Source organism: Triticum urartu, chromosome 1, assembly GCF_003073215.2.
Source record: "Triticum urartu cultivar G1812 chromosome 1, Tu2.1, whole genome shotgun sequence".
NCBI lineage: Eukaryota > Viridiplantae > Streptophyta > Magnoliopsida > Poales > Poaceae > Triticum > Triticum urartu.
This window is the reverse complement of record NC_053022.1, coordinates 381,996,739-382,021,762: the sequence shown is the minus strand read 5'-3', so window position 1 is coordinate 382,021,762 and position 25,024 is coordinate 381,996,739. Positions and strand designations below refer to the sequence as shown.

Below are 25,024 nucleotides of genomic sequence, written 5' to 3'. Positions count from 1 at the left end.
ATTTTCTCTCTATCTTCTGTAGTGGTCGGGCATTGAGTCTGACTCAACTTCACACCTTGTAACACAGGCAAGAACCCTTTCTTTGCTTGATCCATTTTGAACTTCTTCAAAACTTTATCAAGGTATGTGCTTTGTGAAAGTCCAATTAAGCGTCTTGATCTATCTCTATAGATCTTGATGCCCAATATATAAGCAGCTTCACCGAGGTATTTCATTGAAAAATTCTTATTCAAATGTCCTTTTATGCTATTCAGAAATTCAATATCATTTCCGATCAACAATATGTCATCCACATATAATATCAGAAATGCTACAGAGCTCCCACTCACTTTCTTATGAATACTGGCTTCTCCAAAAGTTTGTATAAAACCATATGCTTCGATCACACTATCAAAGCGTGTATTCCAACTCCGAGATGCTTGCACCAGTCCATAAATGGATCGATGGAGCTTGCACACTATGTTAGCACCTTTTGCATCGACAAAACCTCCCGGTTGCATCATATACAACTTTTCTTTAAGATATCCATTAAGGAATGCAGTTTTGACATCCATTTGCCAAATTTCATAATCATAAAATGCGGCAATTGCTAACATGATTCGGACGGACTTAAGCATCGCTATGGGTGAGAAGGTCTCATCGTAGTCAACTCCTTGAACTTGTCAAAAACCTTTCGCAACAAGTCGAGCTTTGTAGACAGTAACATTACCGTCAATGTCGATCTTCTTCTTAAAGATCCATTTATTCTCTATGGCTTGCCGATCATCGAGCAAGTTAACCAAAGTCCACACTTTGTTCTCATACATGGATCCCATCTCAGATTTTATGGCCTCAAGCCATTTCGCGAAATCTAGGCTCATCATCGCTTCCTCATAGTTTGTAGGTTCGTCATTGTCAAGTAACATGACCTCCAGAACAGGATTGTTGTACCGCTCTAGTGCGGATCTTACTCTGGTTAACCTACGAGGTTTGGTAGTAAGTTGATCAGAAGTTTCATGATCATCATCATTAGCCTCCTCACTAATTGGTGTAGGAATCACTAGAACTGATTTCTGTGATGAACTACTTTCCAATAAGGGAGAAGGTACAGTTACCTCATCAAGTTCTACTTCCCTCCCACTCACTTCTTTCGAGAGAAACTCCTTCTCTAGAAAGGATCCATTCTTAGCAACAAATATCTTGCCTTCGGATCTGTGATAGAAGGTGTACCCAATAGTCTCCTTTGGGTATCCTATGAAGACACATTTCTCCGATTTGGGTTCGAGCTTATCGGGTTGAAGCTTTTTTACATAAGCATCTCAGCCCCAAACTTTAAGAAACGACAACTTGGGTTTCTTGCCAAACCACAGTTCATATGGTGTCGTCTCAAAGGATTTTGATGGTGCCCTGTTTAACGTGAATGCGCCCGTCTCTAAAGCATAACCCGAAAACGATAGCGGTAAATCAGTAACAGACATCATAGATCGCACCATATCTAATAAAGTGCGGTTACGATGTTCGGACACACCATTACGCTGTGGTGTTCCAGGTGGCATGAATTGCGAAACTATTATGCATTGTTTCAAATGAAGACCAAGCTCATAACTCAAATATTCATCTCCATGATCAGATCGTAGAAACTTAATTTTCTTGTTACGATTATTTTCCACTTCACTCTGAATTTCTTTGAACTTCTCAAATGTTTCAGACTTATGTTTTCATCAAGTAGATATACCCATATCTGCTCAATTCATCTGTGAAGGTCAGAAAATAATGATACCCGCCACGAGCATCAACACTCATCGGACCGCATACATCAGTATGTATTATTTCCAATAAGGTTGTTGCTCGTTCCATTGTTCCGGAGAACGGAGTCTTAGTCATCTTGCCCATGAGGCATGGTTCGCAAGCATCAAGTGATTCATAATCAAGTGATTCCAAAAGCCCATCAGCATGGAGTTTCTTCATGCGCTTTACATCAATATGACCTAAACGGCAGTGCCACAAATAATTTGCACTATCATTATTAAACTTATATTTTTTGGCTTCAATACTATGAATATGTGTATCACTACTATCGAGATTCAATAAAAATAGACCACTCATCAAGGGTGCATGACCATAAAAGATATTGCTCATATAAATAGAACAACCATTATTCTCTGATTTAAATGAAAAACCATCTCGCATCAAACAAGATCCAGATATAATGTTCATGCTTAACGTTGGCACCAAATAACAATTATTCAGGTCTAATACTAATCCCGAAGGTAGATGTAGAGGTAGCGTGCCGACCACGATCACATTGACTTTGGAACCATTTCCCATGCGCATCGTTACCTCGTCCTTAGCCAATCTTTGCTTAATCCGTAGCCCCTATTTCAAGTTGCAAATATTAGCAACAGAACCAGTATCAAATACCCAAGCATTACTGCGAGCATTAGTAAGGTACACATCAATAACATGTATATCAAATATACCTTTCACTTTGCCATCCTTCTTATCCGCCAAATACTTGGGGCGGTTTCGCTTCTAGTGACCAGTCCCTTTGCAGTAGAAGCACTCAGTCTCAGGCTTAGGTACAGACTTGGGCTTCTTCACTTGAGCCGCAACTTGCTTGTCGTTCTTCTTAAAGTTCCCCTTCTTCCATTTGCCCTTTTTCTTGAAACTAGTGGTCTTGTTAACCATCAACACTTGATGCTCCTTCTTGATTTCTACATCCCCAGCCTTTAGCATTGTGAAGAGCTCGGGAATTGTCTTATCCATCCCTTGCATATTATAGTTCGTCATGAAGCTTTTGTAGCTTGGTGGCAGTGATTGAAGAACTCTGTCAATGACACTATCATCAGGAAGATTAACTCCCAGTTGAGTCAAGTGGTTGTGGTACCCAGACATTCTGAGTATATGTTCACTAATAGAACTATTCTCCTCCATTTTGCAGCTGTAGAACTTATTGGAGACTTCATATCTCTCAATCCGGGCATTTTCTTGAAATATTAACTTCAACTCCTGGAACATCTCATATGATCCATGACGTTCAAAACGTCGTTGAAGTCCCGGTTCTAACCCGTAAAGCATGGCACACTAAACTATCGAGTAGTCATCAGCTTTGCTCTGCCAGACGTTCATAACATTTAGTGTTGCTCCTGTAGCGGGCTTTGCACCTAGCGGTGCTTCCAGGACACAATTCTTCTGTGTAGCAATCAGGATAATCTTCAAGTTACGGACCCAGTCCGTGTAGTTGCTACCATCATCTTTCAACTTAGCTTTCTCTACGAACGCATTAAAATTCAACGGAGCAGTAGCACGGGCCATTTATCTACAACAACATAGACATGCAAAATACTATCAGGTACTAAGTTCATGATAAAGTAAAGTTTAATTAATCATATTACTTAAGAACTCCCACTTAGATAGACATCCCTCTAATCATCTGAGTGATCACGTGATCCATATCAACTAAACCATGTTCGATCATCACGTGAGATGGAGTAGTTTTCAATGGTGAACATCACTATGTTGATTATATCTACTATATGATTCATGCTCGACCTTTCGGTCTCAGTGTTCCGATGCCATATCTGCATATGCTAGGCTTGTCAAGTTTAACCCGAGTATTCTGTGTGTGCAAAACTGGCTTGCACCCGTTGTATGTGAATGTAGAGCTTATCACACCCGATCATCACGTGGTGTCTCGGCACGATGAATTGTCGCAATGGTGCATACTCAGGAAGAACACTTGTACCTTAAAATTTAGTGAGATATCATCTTATAATGCTACCGCCGTATTAAGCAAAATAAGATGCATAAAAAGATAAACATCACATGCAATCAAATAAGTGATATGATATGGCCATCATCATCTTGTGCCTTTGATCTCCATCTCCAAAGCACCATCATGATCCGTCACCGGCTTGACACCTTGATCTCCATCGTAGCATGGTTGATGTCTCCCTAACTATTGCTTCTACGACTATCGCTACCGCTTAGTGATAAAGTAAAGCAATTACATGGCGATTGCATTTCATACAATAAAGCGACAACTATATGGCTCCTGTCAGTTGCCGATAATTGTTACAAAACATGATCATCCCATACAACAATTTATATATCATCACGTCTTGACCATATCACATCACAGCAAGCCCTGCAAAACAAGTTAGACGTCCTCTACTGTGTAGTTGCAAGTTTTACGTGGCTGCTATGGGCTTAGCAAGAACCATTCTTACCTATACATCAAAAATCACATCGATTTTTTGTCAAGTGTGTTGTTTTAACCTTCAACAAGGACCGGGCGTAGTCACACTCGATTCAACTAAAGCTAGAGAAACAGACACCCACTAGCCATCTGTGTGCGAAGTACGGCGGTAGAACCAGTCTCATGAACACGGTCATCTAATGTCGGTCTGGGCCGCTTCATTCCAACAATACCGTCAAATCAAAGCAGTATGACTATTATCGCCCACAACTCTTTGTGTTCTACTCGTGCATATAACATCTACGCATAGACATGGCTCGGATGTCACTGTTGGGGAACGCAGTATTTCAAAAAAAATCCTACGATCACGCAAGATCTATCTAGGAGATGCATAGAAACGAGAGGGGAGAGTGTGTCTACATACCCTCGTAGACCGAAAGCGGAAGCGTTAAGTAACGCGGTTGATGTAGTCGAACGTCTTCGCGGTCCAACCGATCAAGTACCGAACGCACGGCACCTCCGTGATCTGCACATGTTCAGCTCGGTAACGTCCCTCATACTCTTGATCCAGCTGAGGCCGAGGGTGAGTTCCTTCAACACAACGGCGTGTTGACGGTGATGATGAAGTTACCGACGTAGGGCTTCGCCTAAGCACTACGACAATATGACCGAGGTGTAAAACTGTGGAGGGGGCACCGCACACGGCTAAAGATCAACTTGTGTGTCTATGGGGTGCCCCCTCCCCCGTATATAAAGGAGGGGAGGACGAGGAGGGCCGGCCACAAGGGGCGCGTCCAAGGGGGGGAATCCTATTCCTAGTAGGAGTAGGTTCCCCCCTTTCCTAGTCCTAGTAGGAGAAGAAGGAAGGAGAGGAAGAAGAGAAGGAAAGGGGGCAGTCCAATTCGGTTTGGGCTAGGGGGCGCGCGCCACACCTTGGCCTGCCTCCTCTCTTCCACCATTAGGCCCATGAGGCCCAATAACTTCCCGGCGGGGGTTCCGGTAACCCCCGGTACTCCGAAACGACCTGAACCATTCCGGTGTCCGAATGTAGCCTTCCAATATATGAATCTTCATGTCTCAACCATTTCTAGACACCTTGTCATGTCCGTGATCACATCCGGGACTCCGAACAACTTTCAGTACATCAAATCACATAACTCATAATACATATCATCATCGAACGTTAAGCATGCGGACCCTACGGGTTCGAGAACTATGTAGACATGACCAAGACACATCTCCGGACAATAACCAATAGCGGAACCTGGATGCTCATATTGGCTCCTACATATTTTATGAAGATCTTTATCGGTCAAACCGCATAACAACATACGTTGTTCCCTTTGTCATCGGTATGCTACTTGCCCGAGATTCGATCGTGGGTACCATCATACCTAGTTCAATCTCGTCACCGGCAAGTCTCTTTACTCATTATGTAATGCATCATCTCGCAACTAACTCATTAGTCACATTGCTTGCAAGGCTTATAGTGATGTGCATTACCGAGAGCAGAGATACCTCTCAACAATCGGAGTGACAAATCCTAATCTCGATCTATGCCAACTCAACAAATACCATTGGAGACACCTGTAGAGCATCTTTATAATGACCCAGTTACATTGTGACGTTTGATAGCACACTAAGTGTTCCTCCGGTATTTGGGAGTTGTATAATCTCATAGTCATCGGAACATGTATAAGTCATGAAGAAAGCAATAGCAATAAACTAAATGATCATAGCGCTAAGCTAACGGATGGGTCTAGTCCGTCACATCATTCTCTAATGATGTGATCCCGTTCATCAAATGACAACACATGTCCATGGCTAGGAAATTTAACCATCTTTGATTAATGAGCTAGTCAAGTAGAGGCATACTAGGGACACTCTGTTTGTCTACGTATTCACACATATACTAAGTTTCCGGTTAATACAATTCTAGCATGAATAATAAACATTTATCATGATATAAGGAAATATAAATAACAACTTTATTATTGCCTCTAGGGCATATTTCCTTCAGGACCTACATTGGCTAAATGACTTACATTGACTAAATTACAATGTAGAGATTTAGTCACGTACATACTTACTCATCAATGTCTAGATCATGCGACAAATTCATTTTTACATATATATTGTAGTTTTCGGTATGTTGATGAGAAAAAAACTTTAAATTAGCATGACAGCACCACAATTGTTCATCATTACAAAGTAGATGTGTTTAATATTGCAATAGACCAACAAGTGATAGAGTTGAATAATCGATTCATTTCTTAAGTAACTGAGCTTCTAGATCTTTGTTCATCATTGGATCAAAGGCATGATCCCTTCAACAAGTCAAAGATATGCAGTATAGTGGAGAAATTCTATCTTGCAGATTTTTCTTGTGAAGAAAGAGATAGGTTGGAGTGTTGGCTACCACATTTCCAATTTGATACATTCAACAATCCAGAGAACAAAAACTACAGATCACTTGCTGGTCCGACAAAAGAAATAGTTAAGACTAGCAAGTCTTCTGCCCATCCAATGATTATGAGGTTGTTACAATTGGTGATATTCTCCCAGTGTGTGAATGTCGACTGCATAATATTCTTTCCTTTGAGGACATGTAGGATACTACTGCAATTGCAAAGTGTAATTTGAGGTAGGGTGGTTACAAAAGCTACCTCTCTCCTTAGCGGACCATTGGTAAGGGAATAACATAGACCCATATGTTTTATGTCACATCTCACAAAAGACCCTTAATCATTATCATACTCCGGTAGCAGCTATTGAGTGGTAGTGGTGGAAGAGAGTCCCCCGCTCCTCCCGAGTCGCCTCCGTGTGGCGATCGGGAGGCAACCCCAGATCCCGCCGACCGGCCTCCCTCGCCGCCGCACGAGGGCACGGCCGGGCGAAGCGTTGCCGTCACCGACGACGGCGGGGACTCGGGGTCCTCCCGCTCGAGCAGGGCTGGCGCCGGCCGGCACCCCCAGGCCGAAGCGTGGCACGGGGCCGGGCGTCACGGCGAGTGGTGGCGGTGCTCCGACGCTTCTGCTTCTCCATGGCAAGCGGCTACGTGGTCTGGTGTGCCACGATCGTTAGCGACGGCGATGGCGCAGTCGGATCGGTCGGCGATGGCGCAGCCGGATCGGTCGGCGGTGGCGCGGCCGGATCTGGGCCCAGGCGTGGGCCTTGTTCACTGGGTTGCGGTCGGTGTGGTGGCGGGTGCGACACGTCGGCAACTGGGCGGATCTTAACGGGTTCTTCTGATCATGCCGGGATTATACCCTTGTCTTACAACATGGGCAACTCCGGGGAAAACCTTAGATCTCCTTGGTCCGCCACTTCTCACTCGTGTTGCTTCCTTCGCCGCTCCCTCTGGACGATGTTCTCCCCCTTGCAACTAGGTCCCACGAACGATGTTGAGGCAACATTTGTGGACATCCGTGGCGGCAGAAGAGGAAAGGGTACCCGACAACGACATCTAGGGTGACAGGTAGGGGCGACGCGGATGATGGAGCAATGGTGGAGGACGACGCCGCCTCAAAGGTGGGAAATGAAGGACAGTCGCGAGGAGGGCGATGGATTTGGTGAAACTAGAGAATACCCACGCGTTGTTGTAGGAATCGATTGTAATATATTTTGATGATTTGATTGTATGAACCTTCCATAGTTGAATCAATAATATATGAACTAAAGCTATAAATAATAGTATATATTGTATTTGATTATTGTATAGTCAAAAATTATTTTGAATATAAGTGGCATAACATAATGGAAAACTTTTTTTCATGCATGTTGAGTGGACTTTTGATGAGGTAGCATATGTGGTAAAGTGAAAGATGTGCATGAGAGGATCGAAAATCCTTTTCTGAGCCCGGGCTCATCTGCACCCGTGTTGAATAAAAATTCAAAAAATTCCAATTTCTGTCCAACGATAGACAATTTGACGTGTGAGGTCCGTCCCAGATCATTTAGACAACTGAGCAACTCTCGGTAAAAAAAAATCAGGGTCAGTTTACTGTTCATGTACTATTTTGACCTAATTTGTTTTTTTAGATCTACTTAGATGTCCAAATGAGCTAAAATTTGAAGCGAACATCATGCAATAAATTGTCTACAATGGGGAAATTTTTTAAATTTTTTTGTGAATTGTTTTCTGGTCAGGTGCAAATGAGGTGGGTACCGAATCGCTGTATATGAAGGGGTGTCGGTCACTGGCCGGGTCATCCCGTCCTAAGGGGCATTTGACAAAAAAATTGGATCATAAGATGTATCACCAAATGAACAGTAATTTCAAACAAAAAGGTTTAGTTCTTTTGACAAAAAATGATTTTTTTTTATGCATGTAAATTTTCACAATGAAATCACATTCGTTATAAGTGTAGATTCACTCATTTTGCTCCGTATGTAGTCCGGACGTGCATAAAAATATTCTAATTGCCCAAAGTGAGAAGCAAAAATGTTCTGATAAAGACCATTCTTCAGTAATATCATCACTTTCGAAATCATATGCGGAAATACCAAACCAAATACGAGCGAGTAGTCTAAGAGAAAGACCACACCTCCACAAATCATGTTTTAGAGTAGAGTAAAGATTTTTGGTGATGTAAAAATGAACTTGCAAATTTCACTCAAACCATAATTTGGTGCACCTATCTTACTGCTTAAATTTATTACCGCTTCAGGGAGTTCGATGATGCCACGAGTGAAGGTATAAACATCCTTAAAACTTCCTGGTTAGGAAGACAAGATAAGCTTTTTGTGTGGAAAAAAAGGGGTTCCCCAGAGTCGTCTTTGCATATTGCCTTATTTTGTAAAAACATAAGGCTACAATACCAATGCTGTTAACGATGTTAAACAATTCTATAGTATCGAGTGTGCATCAACAAAATTAAGCACTACAATTTGCTGGGAAGATCATGAGTACAATTCTGCTACTAACCCACAAAAAAGTAGGGCAAAGAAATAATCAAAGCACAGCAAAAACATGAAATGCAACTCAATACCATATATCAAATATAGAGCAGCAGATAACGCTTGCATGCTCAAGCAAGGAGATAACTTCAGTTCACACAAACAAGGTTCCCAAGATACAAATCTCAAAACTGTAAACAACCAAAGACTAGTTTGGTAGATGCTTAATGAAACCTGCACTCAAACCACTCATGACACATCTTAGGCCTCATAGATCCAGTTGTGCTGGCTGCTCCTCCACTCTGCAATGCCCTCAGGGAACCACAGGGCGATCTCCTTCCTGGCACTCTCAACTGAGTCGCTTCCATGGATGACGTTCCTGGATGATGCAGATAAAAGTTTTAGAATGCAACCAGATAGCAAAATATAGTGATGCGAAGGGAGACACTAGTGTGTTAAACAGGCCGTCAATACGCAGCAGGTTCAAGTGCACTGCGCTGCTCTCAAAACATTGTACTCCCTCCGTTCCTAAATATTTGTCTTTCTAACCAAAATGAGTGAATCTATACTCTAAAATATGTCTATACATCCGTATATGGTAGTCCATTTGAAATCTCTAAAAAGAAAAATATTTAGGTCCAGAGGGAGCATTATTTTTCTGATGTCAAAAAAGGAGATTAAAAACTAGGAAAATCAACATGGCTCAGACATCCAAGAAGGAATTAGCAGCATTAGCTCTCAAGCCTGGCAGGGCGAAAGCTCTTAGGCGGCAACTGCGAATGTTTTGAGAAACAAGCCTTAGCTTTATTATCATCGCCATTTGAGTTCCCCAAATTTCAAAACAACTACAACAAATATTATGTTATGGTTATGCAGTCAAGAAGTGTAATCAACGGCTCTGTGTACCGACTGAATCACAGCCACAGGTTCCTATCAAATGTGAATAGTCCAAGAACTGTATCGGCACAATGTTCGAGTGCACTGCGCTGCTCTCAAAACATTGTATTATTTTTCTGATATCAAAAAAGGAGATTAAAAACTAGGAAAATCAACATGGCTCAGACATCCAAGGAAGGAATTAGCAGCATTAGCTCTCAAGCCTGGCAGGGCGAAAGCTCTTAGGCGGCAACTGCGAATGTTTTGAGAAACAAGCCTTTAGCTTTATCATCATTGCCATTTGAGTTCCCGAAATTTCAAAACAACTACAAAAAATATTATGTTATGGTTATGCAGTCAAGAAGTGTAATCACAAAAAACGGCTCTGTGTACCGACTGAATCACAGCCACAGGTTCCTATCAAATGTGAATAGTCCAAGAACTCTCTCTCGGCACAATGTAGCATCTCCAGTCAAGGCTTGTGGCTAATGGAGACGTGGCATCGGGCCCAAGCAAAATCAACAAAATATTGACAATATAATCTAGTTAAGAGAAAGAGAACAGAAAGCATTGCAGAAATCCCTTAAAGAACCAAAAGCAAAAAACATCTCAGATTATGTAACTGGGAGGACCAAGTGCAACAAAGCAATGCTCAGTGGAAAGAGAAGTCGTTTTTGGTTTGAAGGCTCACAGTGACAGATGCCACTACTGCCAAAAACCTATATGAATCATCATCGCATCACAGAAAAAATGAGAATAAAAACCAAGACAAAATCAATGAAAGAGACAGAAAGGCTTCAGTGTGTGTAACAACATGAATCGATCAATGACAGACGAATCTGCCTCACCGAAATCCGCTAAGATCCTTTCAGACCTGAATCATCACAAGCCAATCCTCTACTCCAAATCATACATGAATGACTAAAGTGCACACATACAACAAACATGAGCCATAAGTTCTGTCCTACAATGAAACGACTATAGTCTCTGAATAAATCAGCGAATAACGCAAACAAGATTTTATGAACTGAACAATTCATGTAAAAAGCACAAGGTATTTCCCCTTTCAGACGATTTAGGCTCAGTTTCCTAAGCCTAAACAGGCTAAACAGCATCAAATATTTGATTCGACTGCACCAAATAAGTAGTCTGCAACACAATGCTTTCTACTACAGTACATAGCATATAATTAACTAAATGAGCATATACTATCTTCAAGTATGCGGATTTTTGAATTGGATATTAAACGCACAGTAACAGACAATCAGAATAAATTTATACACTATTCAACTCAATAACTACTTTGTCTAACATCTCACCTGCCGATGTCGACGGCAAAGTCACCACGGATGGTGCCGGGCTCAGAGGCCAGGGGGTTGGTGGCGCCAATGATCTTGCGTCCAGTGGCGACGACGCTCTTGCCCTCCCAGACCATAGCGACGACCGGGCCGGAGACGATGTACTCCACGAGCCCAGCGAAGAAGGGCTTGGAGGACAGATCGGAGTAGTGCTGCTCGGCGAACGACTTCTCCACGTTCTGGAGCTTCAGACCTGCATAGCCAGCTCGCAGATCAGCAAGCAGATCTTCACCAAAACCGTAATTCAAGCACGAACGTGAGAGCTGTACTGGTTACCTTTGAGGTAGAAGCCCTTCTTCTCGAAGCGGCTGATGACCTCGCCGATCTGATCAAAGTAGAAACAAAAACAGGAGCACGGTGGTGTCAGCACGAGCTAGCAGCGGAGCAAACGAGCCGACGGGAGGGAAGAGAAGAGGAGGAGGCGCTTACGAGGCCCCTCTGGACGCCGTCAGGCTTGATCATGATGAAGGTCTGCTCCGCCATTGTTGCTGTGCTGAGCTTGAGATTTCTGATTGGGTTTTGACGGCGAGGGAGGATGAGGGGAAACCCTAGCGAGGGGCTCGGGCGAATATATAGCGGCCGGCCCGACCACCGCGCACGTGTCTCTCGGTGGTGTCGTACCGTGCTACGGGCCTGGGCCTTATTCAGTGCTGCTGCCGCGAACGAGAAAGAAACAAAGGCTTTGTGGGCTGAATAGGACCAGCTCTCTATCAAAGCCCTAAATGAAAGAAATACTACCCCTCAAAAAAAATGAAAGAAAAACTTCCACTCAGGGAAATAATTTCGGCTATCCCCTGAAACAATTTGCGCTAAATCTCTGAAACATATGCTACAAAATTAACAACAATTATTCTCCGGTCAACTTTGAGTAGTAACTTAAAAATATTTGGAACTAATGTTTGAATGGCTTTGACACATGGGTTGTAAGATACGGGTGATATATCAAAGCATACGTAGTTGTCAGATAAATATATCTGATTTTTTTACCATTCTTGTTTACAACATGTATAATTTTATTATTGAAAATAGTATGGTGTCAATGCTTGAGCATAACAAATGTATGGTTCCATTTTTATTTACTAGATAATTCATAAATAGGTACAAAGTCTTTACTGTAAGATAAAAATTGCATTATATGTGTTATTTTAGAAAATACTGTTCTTGATTTATATAACTAGATAATACCACGTGCATTGCTGCGGGACATTTGTATGGGATAACATTAGCATGTTAACTTGTAGCTTATTCTTTTTCTAAGCATGGTTGCATGGAACATGATAAATCAATAATCAATACATATAATTATTAATTTGCAAAAAATAGTATAATTATTACTCCCTCTGTCCCAAAATTATTGTCTTAGATTTTGTATAGATATCTGGTCAAATAGAGATTAGTGTGTGGTTCTATATCGGCTGATATATGTGGTATAATATATATATATATATATATATATATATATATATATATTTGTACTATTAGAGTATCTCCAATAGGTGATGTAAAATAACTTGTAACCGCTTTTTACATCACTTGGGGGCAAAAAAAGTCTCCAACAACTGCCCGCAATGTAAAATTTGACTATGTATATTTTGCCTTTCATGATGTAAATATACATCACTTGGGGCCGTGATGTAAAATGCATGCAACCCCGCGTGCGTGTAATCGCCAATCTATTAACTTTCAGGTCCTTCACCATGCACACACGTCGCCTGCAGTCGGCCGCCAGCCGGTGTTCCGTCGCCATGTCGACGCCGCCCACCATCTTCGTCGCTGTCGTGCATGTCCCTGGCCCCATTTCCCGCCGTAGGCGTGACCCTCCCCCCCCCTCCCCCCTCCCATCCCCTCTCCCTCCGCTTCCGTCGGTCGTGGAAGAGGAGGTGGATTTGCGCCTACATGGCCATCCACCACAGCCGCGCAGGCCAAGAAGAAGGTCGTCGTGCCGTAGCGACGAGGTGGCCGCGCCACAAAGGCTACGTGTCGCCGCCTCCCGCCGCGGCCGCCACCTCCGCCGGTCGTGGAAGAGGAGCCGCCGATATCGAGATCAACGAAGAAGAAGAAGTTTGAGTGACTAAAATACATCATCTACTGGAGACCTCGTGCCCTAAAATACATCACCCGTTGGAGTTGGACACTTTCCGTGATGTAAAAATAACGTTTTTGGTGATGTATAATTCACATCAAGCAGTTTTTGGGCTGCTATTTTACATCACCTATTGAAGATGCTCTTATATTTGCATCGCATACCAAAAAAAAAGGCCTAAATTCAGAAACTTGTGTTTCAAACAAGCAAATGCAAACAAGCACACAATCACAATCGCAGCAACACAAATGCGCCATGTGGTGGAAACGGTAGAAAACTTCTCGGGGATCCCTATGCTAGATTAGATAATTAGAGAGATATTAGTTGTTTACACTAGTACATTGCAGGACTGGCGGTGCGAACAGAGCCGTTCACCCGTCGCTGCGGTCAAGATGAATGCAAGCTCGCATTCAGTGTTCAGATCGATGCACTGACAAAATGTATGTCACAGTAAATCCGAGTGCCAATTTTGATTATGTATTTCATTCCTTTCTGCTAAGTGTATATATGATCAAAGATTAGTCCAGCAGATATACTAAGGAAATAGATGCATCCACATCGGGTCTACGTAATCCTCATTCATCGTCCAGTTGTTATAGGAGTATCAGCCGATTCGATTCGAAACTTCAGCCAAAAATACGAGTACCAGTAGTATGATTGATCTATATCAAGAAGCAGTCAAGATCGTGAGAGTGAGACAGTTTTGACCAAGACTCTGAATCGTCTGATCGATCAGCCAGCCGCCTAGCTCGCACCGTCCGTCACTTTGGCGATCGTGGCGCGACCGCCGTGGACCGCCGCGTGGGGCCTGCCTCCGTATCGCCGTCCTCCCTCTTCTCCACGACCGCCGCCTCCTCGTCCGCCTCCTCCTCCTCGCCGTTCTCCGTGGAAGGCCCCTCGAGGTCGTCGCGGACGCGGAACGAGGCGTGGAGCACGATGACCGGGACGCCCACCGCCAGCGCGGCCATGAGGTTGGCGACCGCGCCGGCCGCGGCGAGGTCGGCGAGCACGAGCGCGACGAACGCCGCGGCGACGAGCCGGCGGAGCAGCGCCAAGCGCGGGAACGGCGCGAGGAGGCCGAGGCAGACGAGGAGGACCTTGGAGGCGGCCATGAGGAAGAGCACCGACGCCCGGTGCCCCGCCACGGCCAGCGACGCCAGGAGGAGCGCCCACTGCAGCGCGGCGTAGTGGTACTGGAACGTGCGCGCGTTGCGGACCCCGCGCACCGCCGCGGCCTCCGCGTCGGCCGCCGCGCCGAACGCCGACGGCCGCGGCGCGAACCGCGCTAGCGCGCGCCGCGCCCCCCTGGCGGCCGCGCACGCCCTGTCGACCGCCCGCCGGACCGCGCCCGCGCTCGCGCCGCCGGCAGTCATCGCCAGTCTCGACGGCGGCTGCTTGCTGGGCGGTGGTGCCTGCCGAGATTCGCCGGTCCGGTTGCTGGGTTTGGACTCAAGGGAGCCGGATGGCACGGGACGGGGGCCGGAGCGAGTCAAAGACGCGGGTTTTAACAAACGGCGCGCCCGGGGTTAAAGGCGGGGCCTCGCCCTCGCCGTGACGGCGAAAAACCGGGACTTTTCCACTCGTTTCCGCGTCGGTTTTGTTGCGGCAGCGACCTGGTCGGTGCGCCATGGTTGGCTCTTCCCCGAACGTTTGGCCGCGGGGCACCAACACGATCCTCCCCTACTTGCCTACTTTTCTTTTTGGCGATATTGCAATGCTGTTTTCTGAACAGAACGAGTACGAATGCACGACGACTCAGCTTCTGCTCTTTCTGTTTTTAGAACTGAAGAAGATTTGCGTATCGTCTATTTACAGAAGGAAATTATTTGTTTCGTAAGCTATTAATTGAATTATTAAGAATTTATTACATGCATTTCTTGCGTTGAGTGAAGCATAAACTAGCCGCTGCAGAAAGCTCCCTTTCCTTTCCATGAGGCTGGAAGAATCTCACCAGGTGCAGTCTTGTCAGCCACGATTGAGCTTTTGGCTACAACATAATTTTGGGATTATTATTCATCAGTCAACTATGGGATCATTAGGAGTAAACTCGTTTTGGGAGGATGGAAGTGCTTCATTCAACCAACAATTGTGGAAAGCTCACCCTCTGCACTACCGTGGAGGAGGAATTGTTTGGTCCTGCCCTGCCCCTATATGTCGTGAAATTTCAGACCCTGGAGGATGCAACTGAAATGTTCCTTGAGTAACCCCCTTTTCTTATAGACATATTCAAAGATTTCTCACCTTTTTCACAGCATCTACATAAACTTCTACGTGCGCGTGAATCCTTGAACCCAACAAAAGAACAAATTTCTCTCAAAAACGAAAAGAACAAACCAGTCAGAGAAACATCTGAGTTTGGAGAACATAAGATGAGAGAAGATTGGGCCCGGAGAGATTAGAGAGGGCAAAGCCCGGGCCGACGAACAAAAGACATGTTTTTGAGGCTTTCTGACTTAGGACCAAATAAAAATTCAACCGCATTACCTTAAAATGCTGCAATGCAGTAGGGCGTGGTGTTCGCACACAAACACGTCATCGTGTAGCTTCAATGACGGGGTGATGCACCGCAGCTCACGTCGAAGGAGACCCGCCGAAAGCGCGGTACGCAAGCAATCCGGCGAGCGCTTTTGTAGACCCGAAACCCCACGCGCCCGGGAGGGACCCCGTCTGGACGCGCGGTGGCTATGGGCTGCCCTAGGTCGACTTGATCGCCCCTAGGGCCTCGAGATTCGCCGCCCTGCAACAAGAAGAACAGACGAAGAACGAGGAAGAAGAAGAAGTAGGGTCAAGGAGAAAAGATAAAAGATAAAAAGTGGTAGATGATTTGATCGATTGTGTGTTGTTATTCAATCGACCATCACCTCTTATCTATATAATAGGCGGATGGACTTCCCGTACAAAAAAAGGACTTGCCTTGCCGTCCAAATCATCAAAATCTAATCAAATTCGGACTTCTCACGACCTCCGGCCCGGATGATTCGGCCTAGCCCGGTTTTCTGATAGCAGCTCACTGTTTTGACTCTAGAATCCACGTACGACCTCGGATTTGGACGTTCTTTATATCAAAATCAATCGCCTCGACGAGACGCACAACTTTCATGTTGAACACTTTTCGATCCGAGGCCATTTTGATGGTGTTTCGAGCCGTTTTCTAAAGTCTGTAGTAGAAAAAGTTGTCCGGACGTCCGGACTTCTATCCGGATTGTCCGGCCTCCACCCGGATCATCCGGGACTGGACCCAGATCATCCGGCTTCATCATAAACCTTTTGTTGTTTTCGGTGCTTCAATTTCCCGGATGATCCAGGCCCCGACCCGGATGATCCGGCCAAACACTGCTGCAACGTATGATTTTGCCTGTAACTTTCGCATACAACCTCGGATGTGAATGATTCTTATATCAAAATCGTCCGTTTCGACGAGACGAAGAACTTTGCAGTTGAAACTTTTCCCAAACGAGGCCATCTTGGGGGTGTAATCAGCCGAATAGTGTTCTGAATACAAAATCTGAGTACTTCGAACACAACTTCGGCCTTAGAGATGAGACTGGATGACTATGACCCAAATATCAAAGTTTTTCCTTTTGACGATACGGAACTTTCTCACTTTGAGCACTTCTCCATTTGAAGCCATCTTAATTAAGTTCTTTGTTGTGCCAAAATCTGGTGTCAACACATGCCCCCCTGTTTTTCGGCAAACTTGTGTGCCGAAAAATAACTTGCACGATGCTTTTTCTAAGTACGATGTCAACACTCCATCGGCCATTTTATGTGCTTAGGACGATAAGTATATATCAGCCATTTGAATTAGCAACAAAAGTAAAGTTAATCAAACATATGATGATTTGGTAATACCCTTTCATGATGTAAGAAATTATATTGCATCCATGGTTTAAAATAAGCCCATTGAGGGTAACCAATCATATCCGATGAGAAATTCCATGGCATAGGCATCAACGACATTGTTGAAGGAAATGGATAATGTGTGGACCGAAGATGTTGAAACCTTCGGCTTGGTCCTTCATAGTTTTCACTCTTTTCCTTCTTCACATTTGTCGCACTCCTTATAAAGGAAGCTTGCACATAATTCTTATTTTTAATACTTCCTTTGGGAACCCATGCCATGTTTCTCTTTTCAAGTTCTTGTGCACTAAGCTTTTGCAACTTCTTATTTTGCCAATATGATAAGCCGAGTGGGCACCCCGGCTACGATTTTGTTTGAAGTAATGGCAATTCTTGTTTTACCTTGTGCACTCTCAACTTCTTCCCTTCAGATTTGGCACTTGATTGATTTGCCTTATTGCCTTTTGTAGCCAATGTCTACACTTTACTTGGCTTTTTTTCATCTGAGATCGTATCTGAAGTGGCACTCTTACGACCATCTCGTTTGACGCGGTAGACTTGCTTGACCACCTCATTCTTGTTCATTGAGCTCCAGACCGATTCCTTATGATTGAAATTGTCTTTGACATGTGATTGTTCAAATGTTGATCTTTTTGGAGCTGCATAATGTTTTTGAGATGATCTAAAATAAGATGAAGAATGCGCCCTTGTATCATACCTGTCCCACGATGGATATGGATTTACATGATCATAGGAAGGTATCCATGGCATTGGCATTGGCGGTACAAAATATGGATATGAATATACCACATTAGAATTCTCATTTTGCCAATACCGATCCTTGGATTGCGCCTATGGGGTGATCTTGATGCTTTGCATTAGTTGGACGATAAGCACTGTTCTCCTCACTTATCTTCTGATATTTTTCCAATAGTTGCGCGAAAGTGACTTTCGGCCTTTTATCTTTGTGCTTACGTCGGCCTTTATTTTCTTTGGTTGTGCTTGCACCGATCTTTGGATTTTCTTGTTGCCCCCCAGTCCTTTGCGTCTCCATTGTAACTCCGATGGAATTCTCGCCCTCAAGATTATGTTCATTATGCTCTTTGATAATTTCTTTACTTGAAAGCTCGATCCCATCACCTGCAGTTTTACCTTCTCTTTAAATGGATCGGCTTGAAGCAGTCGATGCAAAAACCTTTTACCATTGGGACTAATTGGAATGGACTCGTCATCTCTTGGTGTCTCAACAAATTTCAATCGTCCTTTATTAATGGCAGATTTAACTATTTGACGAAACATGTTGCAATCCTCAATACTATGCTTGAACGAATCATGCAACTTACAATAAATTCGTCCTTGGATAGATGTCTTGACATGGTGATCAAGAATTCTAATGTAATTATTTTTCAACAACAAATCAAAGATTTGATCGCACATGTTTGAATCGAAGGTATACGTTTTGTTTTTTAGCCGATCTTGGTGTGCGAACGGCTTTGGAAATAAGCAAACAAATGGTTCAGATTTAGAATATCCCCATTCGGCTATGTATTGTGTTTTACACCCTATCTCCGATGTATTTGGATAAGATATTATATTAGCATCGGATTTCTCAAAAGAATTTGACCTTGGCTTTAAATTTCTGAAACGAAAATAGTTAGAATACACATGTCTCAATTGAGACCAAGTGCACGCCAAGTAAGAGACAAGCAAAGCTACCCAATTAGATATGAAATTTTGATAAAGCAATGGGGAAAACTTTGACTGCAATAATAGGTCACTATCGGTCTTTATAAATGGCACAATAGATTGACTGATATGTTCTATAACAGTTTTATTGCTAACAACTAAATTTCCCTTCGTCATTGGTGTTTCAAAATTACTTATGAGAATTTCTCTTATAGAAGCATCAACAATAAAGTTGCGACCAAATCGGAAGATAGGTAAATCACTTGCTAGACATACCTTTTCAAACACGTTGGGAGAGCATGATGGTTGCGTTACTCGAACGTGAAGGAAATATGCCCTAGAGGCAATAATAAAGTTATTATTTATTTCCTTATATCATGATAAATGTTTATTATTCATGCTAGAATTGTATTAACCGAAAACATAATACATGTGTGAATACATAGACAAACAGAGTGTCACTAGTATGCCTCTACTTAACTAGCTCGTTGATCAAAGATGGTTAAGTTCCCTAGCCATTGACATGGGTTGTCATTTGATTAACGGGATCACATCATTAGGAGAATGATGTGATTGACATGACCCATTCCGTTAGCTTAGCACACGATCGTTTAAGTATGTTGCTATTGCTTTCTTCATGACTTATACATGTTCCTATGACTATGAGATTATGCAACTCCCGTTTACCGGAGGAACACTTTGTGTGCTACCAAACGTCACAACGTAACTGGGTGATTATAAAGGTGCTCTACAGGTGTCTCCGAAGGTACTTGTTGGGTTGGCGTATTTCGAGATTAGGATTTGTCACTCCGATTGTCGGAGAGGTATCTCTGGGCCCTCTCGGTAATGCACATCACTTAAGCCTTGCAAGCATTACAACTAATGAGTTAGTTGTGGGATGATGTATTATGGAACGAGTAAAGAGACTTGTCGGTAACAAGATTGAACTAGGTATTGAGATACCGACGATCGAATCTTGGGCAAGTAACATACCGATGACAAAGGGAACAACGTATGTTGTTATGCGGTCTGACCGATAAAGATCTTCGTAGAATATGCAAGAGCCAATATGAGCATCCAGGTTCCGCTATTGGTTATTGACCGGAGACGTGTCTCGGTCATGTCTACATAGTTCTCGAACCCGTAGGGTCCGCACGCTTAACGCTACGATGATAGTTATATTATGAATTTTATGTTTTGATGTACCGAAGGTTGTTCGGAGTCCCGGATATGATCACGGACATGATGAAGAGTCTCGAAATGGTCGAGACATGAAAATTCAAATATTGGAAGCCTATGTTTGGATATCGGAAGTGTTCCGGGTGAAATCGGGATTTTACCGGAGTACCGGGGGGTTACCGGAACCCCCCGGGGGCTTAATGGGCCTACATGGGCCTTAGTGGAAAAGGAAGGGAAATGTGGGGGGCGCCCCCCCAAGGCCCAAACCGAATTGGTTTAGGGCAAAGGGGGTCGCCCCCCCTCTTTCCTTCTTCCCCCTCCCAAGTCCTAATCCAACTAGGAAAATGGGGGAAGTCCTACTCCTGATGGGAGTAGGACTCCTCCGGCGCGCCTCTCCCCTTGGCCGACCACACCCCCCTTGCTCCTTTATATACAGGGGCAGGGGGGAACCTCTAGACACACAAGTTGATCAAGTTGATCGTCTCTTAGCCGTGTGCGGTGCCCCCCTCCACCATAGTCCACCTCGATAATACTGTAGCGGTGCTTAGGCGAAGCCCTGCGTCGGTAGAACATCAACATCGTCACCACGCCATCGTGCTGATGAAACTCTCCCTCAACATTCGGCTGGATTGGAGTTAGAGGGACGTCATCGGGCTGAACGTGTGCTGAACTCGGAGGTGCCGTGCGTTCGGTACTTGATCGGTCGGATCGTGAAGACGTACGACTACATCAACCGCGTTGTGCTAACGCTTCCGCTTTCGGTCTACGAGGGTACGTGGACAACACTCTCCCCTCTCGTTGCTATGCATCACCATGATCTTGCGTGTGCGTAGGAAAATTTTGAAATTACTACGTTCCCCAACAGTGGAATCCGAGCCAGGTTTTATGCGCTGATGTTATATGCACGAGTAGAACACAAGTGAGTTGTGGGCGATATAAGTCATACTGCTTACCAGCATGTCATACTTTGGTTCGACGGTATTGTTGGATGAAGCGGCCCGGACCAACATTACGCGTATGCTTACGCGAGACTGGTTCTACCGACGTGCTTTGCACATAGGTGGCTGGCGGGTGTCAGTTTCTCCAACTTTAGTTGAACCAAGTGTGGCTACGCCCGGTCCTTGCGAAGGTTAAAACAGCACCAACTTGACAAACTATCGTTGTGGTTTTGATGCGTAGGTAAGAACGGTTCTTGCTAAGCCCGTAGCAGCCACGTAAAACTTGCAACAACAAAGTAGATGACGTCTAACTTGTTTTTGCAGGGCATGTTGTGATGTGATATGGTCAAGACGTGATGCTATATTGTATGAGATGATCATGTTTTGTAACCGAGTTATCGGCAACTGGCAGGAGCCATATGGTTGTCGCTTTATTGTATGCAATACAATCGCCCTGTAATGCTTTACTTTATCACTAAGTGGTAGCAACAGTCATGGAAGCATAAGATTGGAGAGACGACAACGATGCTACGATGGAGATCAAGGTGTCGCGCCGGTGATGATGGTGATCATGACGGTGCTTCGGAGATGGAGATCACAAGCACAAGATGATGATGGCCATATCATATCACTTATATTGATTGCATGTGATGTTTATCTTTTATGCATCTTATCTTGCTTTAATTGATGGTAGCATTATAAGATGATCCCTCACTAAATTATCAAAGTATAAGTGTTCTCCCTGAGTATGCACCGTTGCGAAAGTTCTTCGTGCTGAGACACCACGTGATGATCGGGTGTGATAGGCTCTACATTCAAATACAACGGGTGCAAAACAGTTGCACACGCAGAATACTCAGGTTAAACTTGACGAGCCTAGCATATAACAGATATGGCCTCGGAACACGGAGACCGAAAGGTCGAGCGTGAATCATATAGTAGATATGATCAACATAGTGATGTTCACCATTGAAACTACTCCATCTCACGTGATGATCGGACATGGTTTAGTTGATTTGGATCACGTGATCACTTAGAGGATTAGAGGGATGTCTATCTAAGTGGGAGTTCTTAAGTAATATGATTAATTGAACTTAAATTTATCATGAACTTAGTACCTGATAGTATCTTGCTTGTCTATGTTGATTGTAGATAGATGGCTCGTGCTGTTGTTCCGTTGAATTTTAATGCGTTCCTTGAGAAAGCAAAGTTGAAAGATGATGGTAGCAATTACACGGACTGGGTCCGTAACTTGAGGATTATCCTCATTGCTGCACAGAAGAATTACGTCCTGGAAGCACCGCTGAGTGCCAGGCCTGCTGCTGATGCAACTGACGACGCTAAGAACATCTAGCAGAGCAAAGCTGACGACTACTTGATAGTTCAGTGTGCTATGCTTTACGGCTTAGAACCGGGACTTCAACAATGTTTTGAACGTCATGGAGCATATGAGATGTCCCAGGAGTTGAAGTTAATATTTCAAGCAAATTCCCAGATTGAGAGATATGAAGTCTCCAATAAGTTCTATAGCTGCAAGATGGAGGAGAATAATTCTATCAGTGAACATATACTCAGAATGTCTGGGTACCATAATCACTTGACTCAGCTGGGAGTTAATCTTCCGGTTGATAGTGTCATTGACAGAGTTCTTCAATCACTGCCACCAAGCTACAAGAGCTTCGTGATGAACTATAATATGCAAGGGATGAATAAAACAATTCCCGATCTCTTCGCAATGCTAAAGGCTGCGGAGGTAGAAATCAAGAAGGAGCATCAAGTGTTGATGGTCAACAAGACCACTAGTTTCAAGAAAAAGGGCAAAGGGAAGAAGAAGGGGAACTTCAAGAAGAACAGCAAGCAAGTTGCTGCTCAATAGAAGAAACCCAAGTCTGGACCTAAGCCTGAAACTGAGTGCTTCTACTGCAAGCAGACTGGTCACTGGAAGCGGAACTGCCCCAAGTATTTGGCGGATAAGAAGGATGGCAAGGTGAACAAAGATATATGTGATATACATGTTATTGATGTGTACCTTACTAATGCTCGCAGTAGCACATGGGTATTTGATACTTGTTCTGTTGCTAGTATTTGCAACTCGAGACAAGGGCTACGGATTAAGCGAAGATTGGCTAAGGACGAGGTGACGATGCGCGTGGGAAATGGTTCCAAAGTCGATGTGATCGCAGTCGGCACGCTACCTCTACATCTACCTTCGGGATTAGTATTAGACCTAAATAATTGTTATTTGGTGCCAGCGTTAAGCATGAACATTATATCTGGATCTTGTTTGATGCGAGACGGTTATTCATTTAACTCAGAGAATAATGGTTGTTCTATTTATATGAGTAATATCTTTTATGGTCATGCACCCATGAAGAGTGGTCTATTCTTATTGAATATCGATAGTAGTGACACACATATTCATAATGTTGAAGCCAAAAGATGCAAGGTTGATAATGATAGTGCAACTTATTTGTGGCACTGCCGTTTAGGTCATATCGGTGTAAAGCGCATGAAGAAACTCCATATTGATGGACTTTTGGAACCACTTGATTATGAATCACTTGGTACTTGCGAACCGTGCCTCATGGGCAAGATGACTAAAACGCCGTTCTCTGGTACTATGGAGAGAGCAACAGATTTGTTGAAAATCATACATACAGATGTATGTGGTCCGATGAATGTTGAGGCTCGTGGCGGATATCGTTATTTTCTCAGCTTCACAGATGATTTAAGCGGATATGGGTATATCTACTTAATGAAGCATAAGTCTGAAACATTTGAAAAGTTCAAAGAATTTTAGAGTGAAGTTGAAAATCATCATAATAAGAAAATAAAGTTTCTACGATCTGATCGTGGAGAAGAATATTTGAGTTACGAGTTTGGTCTACATTTGAAACAATGCGGAATAGTTTCGCAACTCACGCCACCCGGAACACCACAGCGTAATGGTGTGTCCGAACGTCGTAATCGTACTTTACTAGATATGGTGCGATCTATGATGTCTCTTACATATTTACCGCTATCGTTTTGGGGTTATGCTTTAGAGACGGGCGCATTCACGTTAAATAGGGAACCATCGAAATCCGTTGAGACGACGCCTTATGAACTGTGGTTTGGCAAGAAACCAAAGTTGTCGTTTCTGAAAGTTTGGGGCTGCGATGGTTATGTGAAAAAGCTTCAACCTGATAAGCTCGAACCCAAATCGAAGAAATGTGTCTTCATAAGATACCCAAAGGAGACTGTTGGGTACACCTTCTATCACAGATCCGAAGGTAAGACTTTTGTTGCTAAATTCGGAGTTTTTCTAGAGAAGGAGTTTCTCTCGAAAGAAGTGAGTGGGAGGAAAGTAGAACTTGATGAGGTAACTGTACCTACTCCCTTATTGAAAAATAGTTCATCACAGAAAACGGTTTCTGCGACACCTACACCAATTAGTGAGGAAGTTAATGATGATGATCATGAAACTTTAGATCAAGTTGTTACTGAACCTCGTAGGTCAACCAGAGTAAGATCCGCACCAGAGTGGTATGGTAATCCTGTTCTGGAAGTTATGTTACTAGACCATGACGAACCTACGAACTATGAAGAAGCAATGGTGAGCCCAGATTCCGCAAAAATGAAATCTGAGATGGGATCCATGTATGAGAACAAAGTGTGGACTTTGGTTGACCTGCCCGTTGATCGACAAGCAATTGAGAATAAATGGATCTTCAAGAAGAAGACTAACGCTGACGGTAATGTTACTGTCTATAAAGCTCGACTTGTTGCGAAAGGTTTTCGACAAGTTCAAGGGATTGACTATGATGAGACCTTCTCACCCGTAGCGATGCTTAAGTCTGTCCGAATCATGTTAACAATTGCCGCGTTTTATGATTATGAAATATGGCAGATGGATGTCAAAACTACATTCTTGAATGGATTTCTAGAAGAAGAGTTGTATATGATGCAACCGGAAGGTTTTGTCGATCCAAAGGGAGCTAACAAAGTG

At 43.7% G+C, this 25,024-nt stretch overlaps 2 protein-coding genes and 5 non-coding genes across 7 annotated transcripts; all 7 read right to left on the bottom strand.

Annotated features, from left to right (window-relative positions):
- Positions 1–9,150: 9,150 nt before the first annotated feature.
- Positions 9,151–11,902, bottom strand: LOC125513730 (nucleoside diphosphate kinase 1). The gene is made up of 4 exons (XM_048678911.1): positions 11,740–11,902; positions 11,587–11,635; positions 11,272–11,503; positions 9,151–9,455 (listed from the first exon to the last, which is right to left on the bottom strand). The coding sequence occupies exons 1-4, from the start codon at positions 11,791–11,793 to the stop codon at positions 9,338–9,340; spliced, it is 453 nt and encodes a 150-aa protein (XP_048534868.1). The 5' UTR covers positions 11,794–11,902; the 3' UTR covers positions 9,151–9,337.
- LOC125533428 lies at positions 9,776–9,895 on the bottom strand. Its single transcript, XR_007294303.1, has one exon. It is a non-coding gene; the product is annotated as a small nucleolar RNA SNORD14 (small nucleolar RNA).
- On the bottom strand, positions 10,131–10,252 carry LOC125533424. Its single transcript, XR_007294299.1, has one exon. It is a non-coding gene; the product is annotated as a small nucleolar RNA SNORD14 (small nucleolar RNA).
- Positions 10,315–10,461, bottom strand: LOC125533398. The gene has a single exon (XR_007294275.1). It is a non-coding gene; the product is annotated as a small nucleolar RNA snoR2/U65 (small nucleolar RNA).
- LOC125533348 lies at positions 10,600–10,693 on the bottom strand. The gene has a single exon (XR_007294230.1). It is a non-coding gene; the product is annotated as a small nucleolar RNA Z152/R70/R12 (small nucleolar RNA).
- LOC125533347 lies at positions 10,745–10,844 on the bottom strand. Its single transcript, XR_007294229.1, has one exon. It is a non-coding gene; the product is annotated as a small nucleolar RNA R11/Z151 (small nucleolar RNA).
- A 1,936-nt stretch (positions 11,903–13,838) lies between the features above and the next one.
- LOC125534248 lies at positions 13,839–15,048 on the bottom strand. The gene has a single exon (XM_048697519.1). The coding sequence runs from the start codon at positions 14,764–14,766 to the stop codon at positions 14,155–14,157; it is 612 nt and encodes a 203-aa protein (XP_048553476.1). The 5' UTR covers positions 14,767–15,048; the 3' UTR covers positions 13,839–14,154.
- Positions 15,049–25,024: the final 9,976 nt, after the last annotated feature.